The sequence below is a fragment of the Euprymna scolopes genome, chromosome 21 (genome assembly GCF_053919585.1).
Source record: "Euprymna scolopes isolate OS-2025 chromosome 21, ASM5391958v1, whole genome shotgun sequence".
Taxonomy (NCBI): Eukaryota; Metazoa; Mollusca; class Cephalopoda; order Sepiida; family Sepiolidae; genus Euprymna; species Euprymna scolopes.
In genome coordinates, this window is record NC_136502.1 from 41,647,234 (window position 1) to 41,657,233 (window position 10,000).

General features: G+C 34.5%; 1 protein-coding gene across 3 annotated transcripts in view; it reads right to left on the bottom strand.

Annotated features, from left to right (window-relative positions):
- Window positions 1–10,000, bottom strand: part of LOC145242163 (slit homolog 2 protein-like) — a 594,752-nt gene that overhangs the window by 532,201 nt on the left and 52,551 nt on the right. For all 3 annotated transcript variants that reach the window (XM_080105142.1, XM_080105141.1, XM_080105140.1), the window contains exon 2: window positions 870–941. In XM_080105142.1, the coding sequence (XP_079961268.1) occupies window positions 870–941 (72 nt within the window). The remainder of the gene's footprint in view (window positions 1–869; window positions 942–10,000) is intronic.

Below are 10,000 nucleotides of genomic sequence, written 5' to 3' on the forward strand. Positions count from 1 at the left end.
GATGAGTTAGATTTAAGATAAAAGAAGAGGTACCATTCGAAATCGCCGCATATCATTTGCATATTTTAAAACTAAACATAAATCAAAAGTGACTTTTCTAGGGCATTCATCGTAAACAAACACAGACAGAATTTGATAAACGACATTATCATTATTATTTTATTTATTTATTTTTTTTTTGTTTTGCGAATTAGTCTACCGGGCCAATTATTCCTCGTAATCTATTATATAAAGCTCACCTGTCTGTTTAAATGTATGTATGTATGTATGTATGTATGTATGTATGCCTAAAACTTTCGACAGAGGCGACAGATTTTCACGAGACCAATATCGTTTTTAAGCTCGACCCTTCGGACGACAAATATCGAAAAATTGGTTAAAAAATTGATTCCTTTATCCTCAACTGGGCAATTTTATTACAGGGAAGGATCGCTTTTTTCGCTGATATTTTCAAAAGTCATCACTTATTTTCGATTGACTAACCTTTATTTAAACCTTCGCCACTTCCGGTTTGGCGATAGACCCAACAGCAAAGACGTCACGTTTTTTTTTTTTTTATATATTTTATTTTCACGTTCATTTCCTCCTTCGCGCTACGGGTTCGAGCCTGCCCGCCTACTACCCATAATTTTTCTTTTTTTTTTTTTTGCTCAACGGGCACCCAGGCTAGTATATAATATTTGATGGAGGATTGGTTCTCTAATAATACGTGTATAATCTGCATGAATTAAAAAAAAAATCATGTTTAAGCGTATTGTACGATCGGACAACACCGCTAGTAGTGGAGATAAAGAGCAAAATAACATTATTAAAAAAAAAAAAAAGAAAAATCTAATCACAAGCGGAGTTTTTTTTGTGTTTATACTTACAGAACTCTTATGTTCCGCAGTCCAGTAAAATCATTCCGCCGAATGAGGGTAATATTGTTTCCCTTTAAATCGCTGTAAAGAAAAAAAAATTATAAATGGGTTACTCAATATCATAAAAGATAAATAAATAATGTTGCATTATCACTTATATAAATTATTATACACTCGGTACACACCACGTGATCATCTTTTTAAATTCATGTTTTTTTCTTCTATTGATAAAACCACTCGGATGCCGACGTTTATATTAAAGGTTTATTTACAAAAGACATTTACGAAAAAAAAAAAAGGAAAAAAACAAACAAACAAGTGACTCATGTATGCCCCCCCACAGTGAACGAGGCATAAAGAAATGACTAAATTCGGCATCCCCCCCCCCAAAAAAAAAACTTCATATGTATTTTAAAAAAATCTATAAAAAGGATTAAAAAGTATAAAGTTTTATCCACATAAAAGTTTTCACATGTCCTCAATTATTAGCAAAACATAGGGTAACGCGATTTTGGTAATTATAGCTTTTAAATCTTCTAATCAACTAAGTTTAGTTGCATGCACAATTGTTTTCACGTGTCCAGATAAAAAATCTTATTAATCAAAGAAAATAGTTTACTTTTTCCACCATGAATCAAATTGATTATGAACAAATGTATGGTCCATCGCGAATGCATAGTGGACGACGCATAAAAAAGTTATTAACTTTAGCGTTTGTCCCCTCCCTATTTAGCCTCCAAAGGTCCCAGGGTACGTCAAATCCTGATGAAAATGAATAAACGGTGCAGTTTTAGGCCTTAACATATGTAAATTTGAGTTCAGCACCATGCAAAACTGCTAAATAGACATACACAGAAAATTTTGGACAAATATGATAAAATAGTCACAAAAATGGAGTGTTTTTATTAGCCTTAAAAGAGCCCCTGGGACACACCCAAGAGTTATTGTGAAGTATAGACAAATAAAATTATATAGAAATCAGTTAGTTACAACTTTTCAGAAAGTTTTATAAAAATCCAAGTCATCAATTTTTTTTTAATAAGCACAAATATGTCAAATTTAGCAATTTTAACACGAAAGGCACCCCTGGGGGGCAACCAGGCTTTCCCAGAAAATCTGTTCTGTTATTCTTTTTACTCCTATCATGTTTAATGTTTGTGCAAAATTTCAAAAAATTCCAAGTCGTAGGTATTGAGAAAAGTGCGGACAGACGAACGGAAAAACGGACAAGGGTGAATTTACAGGTCCACCCTCCTTTTGTCGGGGGATCAAAACAAAAAACAAAACAAAAAACAAACAAACAAAAAACAAAAACAAAAAACAAACAAACAAACAAAACATCAGCTACACAACTTGTATATAAGTGTTGAAGAAAGACAGACTGATAGATGGACAGATTGCTCGTCTCGCTATACCTTACCACACTGTGCAACCTGCTCCCTAATTGGGGACAGCACACACAAAAGCCTATGAACCAAGTTTCTTTCGTCGGCACTTCTGCATCTCAGTGACATGAGGCGAGTATGTGTATTTTAGTTTCAAGAACCGCCGACAAATGTCACTTGTTAGTCAAAGAACAGGGTCGATAACTCGTCCTTTTCTAAAAGTGTGTCCAAACTAAAATTATATTTTGATACATTTTTATAAAATCTTTCTGGATAGGAAAAAAAAAAAGCCCAACAAAAATCATCATCATCATCATCATCATCATCATCATCATCATCATCAACAACAACAACAACAACAACATTATTCTTAAACCTCTATAAATGTTTCATGTTTTTAAAATTATATTTTGATACATTTTATACAACCTTACTGTAAAACAAACAAATAATTCTAAAAACAATCTATAAATGTTTCTTGTTTTCATCATATTTATTATTTTATTTTCGGTTATGAATCATTCATTGAAAAGAAATTATATTAATACATTAAAATCATATTTTGATACATTTTTTATACAATAAATGTTTCGATTTTCATATTTTTTGTGTTATCCTAAACACTTGTTTTTATTTGAGGTTCACATAATGACCTCTAGACGTCAGTTCTTTTTCGAAGAACAGGTGTCAATAACTCGTCTCTGTTGCTAATATGCCACTGATATGCAGAAGTGCTCTTTCGTCTACTGATAAACTCACTCGGACACCGATGTTTATACAAAAAGTTGATTTAAAAAGATAACCACAGAAAAAAAATAGCGACATAACTTATACACAAGTGTAAGATGTTGTTGTTGTTGTTGTAAGAGAAGGGCCGTATTGCTCTCCTCCCATTAGAGAGACCATTCACACACGTATTTTCTGCTTGAAGTCTCGCCAGCCAAAGAGATTGAAAAATGTATTTATTATATATAAAAAAAAAGTCACAGAAAAAAACAAAAAAAAACATCACTAACATGACATGGACGTTTTCAAGTCTAATATAAACAAATTCTTGTTGAGCCGTCCTTTTAAATAATCAAATTCTACCCAATTTCCACTTTCATACAAGTGTGGAAGAAAGACAGACCGATAGATAAACGGATAGCTCATCTCGCTACACCCTCACGGCGCTGAATTGGGAACAGCTACCCACACACGTCTTTTCTACTTGAAGACTCGCCAACCAAAGAGATTGAAAAACTTCTCCCTGAAATCGCATGGTTTCATGATTTCGCTTCGGTGTCACCCCTGAACTTTCCATTCAAGCCCGACCCTCGTTATGTAAAATGTGAAAATTTATCTTTGGAAATCTAACGTATAAACTTATCTCGTCATATTTTTACAGTCAGACCCAAATATCATTTAAACTGACAAATTTAACTTTGGTTCTGATCAACTTATATTTATTAATTACTAGCAGTTCAGCCCGGCTTTGCTCGGGCCCTATGTACTGTTCAAAACTTTATGTGCATATGTATATATATATATATATATATATATATACATAGTAAAAAGTTTGATTTATGTCCAGGTAACCTACATCTAAAATTTCAAGTGTTTGGACCCAAAATTGGCGGAGGAGTTTGGTAGAGTCTGCAAATGTCAACTCTTTAAACTTTGATCTCTTGGCAGCCACATTTTCGCCCCAAAACTGATTAAAAAGCTTCCTGCGTATCTGGATAACCTTTATGTAAAATTTCAAATCTTTACACACAAAATTGACTGAATAGTTTGCTAGAAACCGTAAAGGTAAAATCTTTTGAAGTTTTGAAGCCAAATTTTCGGCCCCAAAATTAAAAAGCTTGCCCTATGTCTGAATACACTTTATGTAAAATTTCAAATGTTTACCCCAGAAATTGGCTGGGTAATTTGGTAGAGACCGCAGAGGTCAATTTCTTTTAAACTGGGACCCCAATTTTGACCCCCTTCACATGTTTTTTTGGGTTCAAAGCAAATTAAAATGCTTCAGCCATGTCCAAGTAACCTACATCTAAAATTTTAAATGTTTAGACTCCAAATTGGCGGGGGAGTTTGGTAAAGCTTTTAAAGGTCAAATCGTTGAACTTTGATTCCCCGACAGCAAAATTTCTGACCGAGCTGACCGAAAACCGATGGAAAAGATTTTCCCAAATCTCAATACCCTTATGTCAAATCTCCAGTCTGTAGACTAAAAATTGACAGAGTAGTTTGGTAGGGAAGTGTACACACACAGACATATACACACAGAGACAATTTCACTTTTATGGATATATAGATAGATTGTTATATCATATTATTCGCATTATAGTACACACCCTTTACTATAATTTATTAAAACAAACACCCGTACACCATCCGTCAAAATGACGGAACAAGTTTTATTAATCAAGTGAGAAACAATTTATTTTAAATTAAAATTATAGAGTAGAAGTTGCCGGCCGCCATACCGTTCACCTCGCAAAAAATTAAATTATAAGAGCAAAAAAAGGGAGGTGTGAATTAAAAAACAAATGCGAAATAAAAATAATTCTCCCGGAAAAAAACTCTTTCCTTGCGCGGACGGCACTCCTCTAATGGCAAATTCAACCCCTCTTCACATCCAACTCTAAGAAAGAAAGAAAGAAAAAGAAATGGTTGTGAAAAACATCGCAATAAGAATTCGAAAACGAGGCTGGCCGAAAAATGGACAAGACGGCGGCCATATTGCTTGCGAAATTCGAAAGATTGTAAAAAGGATTAATATTTTAGATGAAATAACAAACATTAAAAACAAAGCAAAAAATGGATACAGGTAAGTAACTTTTATTCGCTATAGTAACATTTATTTGTTGTATATATGATTTTTGTTTAGACCACTTTTTCGAATCTCTGATTTCGAAAACAAAACCCCAAAATGTAGACTCCCAGGAAACGTGGGTTAAGTATGGCTTGTAAATATTACCTTGATCCAAAATATGTGTGACATTACTGAGAATTTCACTAATTTAGAATTTTGCCTACATAAAAAACAAAAACAAAAATAACAAAACAAAGAACTTTAGCAATTGACGATGACACACAAAAGTAAATGTTTAACAATTATTTCTTTGACAGAGTTCCAAAAGAATAAAAAAAAAGAAAGAAAAAAAAAACAAGTGTAGCAGACAATGCTACCCTCATCCACCTCGTCATCCCACCTACCCCGTAAAACAGCACGCCATCTCCAAGATAGATTGGACCACTTGATGAACCAGTAAGGAAGAGGCGAGTGACATTTTTCAGACACGTTTCACGATATCACTCTGCTCAGCTCGGCTTGAAGTGTAGAGATTATCTACTGGCGACCCCCCCCCCACGCCGGGGTTATTAAAAAGAGAGAGAAAGAGAGAAAATAGAGAAAAGAGGCCTCACTACTGACGTCCAGAACTCCTATCGTCTGTGAGACTTCCTTTTCCACACTGGATTTCCGCTTAAATCTGCCCCCCCCCAGGTAAGAAGGGTGAGGGAAGGTGCGCGGGGCAATGGTAACAGAGAAGAAAACGCACAATAGGTGTGTTGATTCAGTTAAATAAGCCACTGCGCGCGCCGACTTTAGCTCGTACTACGAAACATCTCTGTTGAACTCAGTCATAAAAAAGCCGTGTTCATGAAGCAGACTGGCGGAAATAAACGACCAGAGACTCGTCTGTTAAAACCTATAGTTGGATTTCTCTATTCTTTTCATGTTACGAAGTGCCTTCAATAAGTTTCCAGACTTTTTTGTACAGCCATTTAAAATTGTCATGGACTCTTGAAAATTCAGTATGTTATTGCTATACATCTTATGAGATGACTAATCAATTTTTATAACTTTAGGTTCAAATGAACAACTAGAACTGATATTGGAATACCTCCCACCTAAAGCCTAATTGTCACAGCTGGTGAATTTCAAAAATGCAATTTTCTGGACGGAAAGACACTTTAGAAGAACTATAGGCAATAAAATTTTGTTTTAAACTTGGAAAAAATGCAACAGAAACGTATGGGATGCTTCAGGCAGCTTTTGAACCATCTTGCATGAATTGAGCACCAGTTTTTGAGTGGCACAAGAGATTCGTGGAAGGCAAAGAGTCTGTAAAGGGTGATGAGAGGTGTGGGAGGAGTAAGGAATTCAGAACACCAGAGTTGATGGACCAAATAAAGTATTTCATGGAGAAGGACCGTCATGTGTCTATAGAAACAATAAATTCACACTTTGATGTCAGTGTGGGGACTGTATCACAATTATTCGTGAGGAACTGAAGATGCGGATGATTTGCGTGACGTTTGTGTCAAGGGTGCTCAGAAAAGATCAGAAAGAAAAAAAACATTGTCATTACAACAGGGAGATGGTTGAGCCGAGCAATTCAGATCCTGCAGCTCTTGATGGTCTGGTAACCTGCGATGAAAGCTGGATCTACTGCTATGACTCAGAGACCAATAGACAGAATTCCCACTGGAAGCATGCTGGCTCTCCCAAACCCAAGAGAAAATCCACCCAGAAACTTATGATGATCCCTTTCTTTGACAGCACGGGCATGGTCTACATGCACTGGGTTCCCATTGGATCGTCAACAAGAAAAACTATGTTGAGGTTTTAAGGGAGTTCAGGAAGAGATACCGTCGGAAGAGGACCGCACTCTTCAAATCGTGTCGGTCCGGCATTTCAGGAGATGAAACACGCTGTGACGAGGATCTTTGACACGCTCACACAAGAGGACTTTCATGGGGCTTCCAGAAGTTGCTGAAACGGCACAACAAGTTTGTTGCACCTGGAGGAGATTACTTCGAAGGAGACTAAAGTTTCATGTGCATACTATCAATAAAAGTGGCCATACGAAAAAAATATGGAAGGCACTTCGTATACAGACACCCACAACACAACATATTCGTTTTAGTTTCGTGTTTTGTGTTGTGAGTGTCTGTATAATATGGCGGATTGTAAATCGTGTATACATTTATGAATTTCTATTATCATCATGGGTATGCTTGTATGTCTGTGTATATACGTGTGACCGTCTAATATCTATTCATAGAATTTGTTTTGTTATTTTGTTTTACGGCATATCAACCAGTTTCGGGTTCAATCAATTTTGCAAAAGATTAAATGCTCCACGTTTTTTAAATCTTCAAATGTTTATTCATGGTGTTTAGTTTCGTTGTTTACTCCATTGAGTAAAAAAAAAAAATGTTAGTATTTATTTTTTTTTTGGTTTAACAGAACATGATTGAGTTTTTCAAAGAGCAAGGTAAATTAAGAATAATAATATAACTGTTTGGGGCATTTAAGTTAGAAAGCCGATATCTTAAGATCGACCTGATTTGGTAGCACCTGATATATATAAAAAAAGAGTATGAAATTGTCATAACATTGTTATATAGACTCTCTGAAATAAATAAATAAATAAATAAATAAATAAATAATCGAAAAAGTGGCCAGTGTCAGTTGCCAATACTATGTAAAAGGACATTTGTCTCGAACTTAGCTGTTAAACAATACGAATAAACATGACCGGCTTTGGTTGTTGCCAGACACTCTTGCGCACACAGACGTGCGCATGCGTATGTAAACAGGCAGTCTATATTTACACAAATGCAAAAGTCATTTATAGACTGGCTTAGGATCTTACGTCACCTCGGCGCTAAGTACTTTTCGTTGGCGTTACAAACAACATGAGTGCAGCGGTATGTCTATAGAGGTGAAGGGCTGAATCATTACGTATAAACACGTCAAGAGTACATTCAGTGTCAGCGTCAGGGGCGTATAGGTCTCTCTGCCATAAGACATTTCTTTATAAACAAACCACTGTATGAACTCTGGTTAAAAAATAAACAATCAAAGAATTATATATATATATATATATATATATATATATATATATATATATATAGGATAAAAATTACAACTAAATTTACCAAAATAATTCAAGATGGTAAAATTAAAGTATATTATAAATATTAAAGAATTAATATTTATAAAATTATCTCAGCCAGATGTAAAACTCGATAATATATATATATATATATATATATATATATATATATATATATATATATATATATATAAGGGGGTGTTTATGTATATATATATATAAGGAGGTGTTTATATATATATATACATACATATAAACACACCCTTTATATATATATATATATATATATATATATATATATATATATATATATATGTATTTTAAATCTCCGAAACAGTTACATGGTAAGTAGCTGATGATTCCCGTTTTCTAATTACAAACTTTTAGTTAAGGTTTTCTCGTTTCATCCTTATGTAGTTTAATACTGTTTTAAAATTGAAAACTTTTGCGAAATCGGCTTATGCAAGTGCTAAGTCTATTTCTATTTAACAACTTTAGTTAATGCTTTTTTTTTCATCCTTATATAAATGAATTCTCTTTTGCCATTATAAACTTTTTAGAAGTCGGATTGTGTAGTAGATATGTACTAATGGACATTTTGTGATCGTCTCTTTAAAGCGATAGGTTAAAGTTAATTTTTTTCTTCCGGGAATTTAAACTGCATCCTTTATTTTTATTTTTGAATTTTTTTATTCCAAGCTTCTTTAGACTATATATATATATATATATATATATATATATATATATAATTCCACAGCCAAACTACGTCGCACCCCACAAGGGCCATGACAGTCAACAAACCGGAAGTCCCAGACTCGAGTTTCGCCCTCATTTGGGCTCATCAGTTAGACACATCCGAACTCAGGATTCGAAACCCGAGCTTCTTGCATGCGAGGCAAGCACTCTACCAACTGAGCAAACGTCCCGCACACAAGAATTTCTATAAACAACACAGATCAAGCAATCCGCGCCGAAATCTGACTGTGAAATGAACCTACTCGAAACTCGAATCTTGGACTTCCGGTTCGTTGACTGTCATGACTCTTGTGGGCTGCGACGTTGTTTGGCTGTGGAATTTATTATATATAATCTCTCACATTCTGAAAATCACACACACACACACACACACACACACACACACACACACACACACACACACACATATATATATATATATATATATATATATATATATAGTACATAAATACATATCCACCAGAGAAAAAAGCTTCAACACTCTAATTCATCATTTATTACAAAAAATCTAAAACAACAAACTTACTATTACGCAATAACCCGACACTCGACAACAATTTTTCTAAAAATCAGTAACGCCGTGATATGTCTTCAAATATCCTAAAGGGGAATGTGTCTCCAATAGCTATTCATACATCGTAGCAGTATTTCTCGCCGGCTTACATGTCACCTTTCTTCCCCTAACAGCTCCATCTATTAACTAACATCTAGTAGCGCATGACACCCTCCAAAATTAATTTAGAAATATATTTAAAAATTCCGCCATTCTAGCAGACTCATATTGTAACACGTGCGCCTCTCAATTTTAAAAACTTTAATCATTCGCATAAACAAACCGATCATCAATCAAGCTCAATATGATAGAGATGGCACGCTTAATTAGTTTTAAATAATTGTAATTGACGTTTCCAGTAAATTAAATACATTCAATAGATGTAATATTTTAATTAATCACTCGCCCGAAGACGACTCATGATGGTCGAAAACGTTCGGGGTTATGGCGAATTTATTTTTACACTCGAACATAGCGTTCGAACGTTGACCCGTCAAATTTAAAAGATGGATCGCAAGAAAAAACAAACAAGATTTATTCCTGGTGTGCAATTAA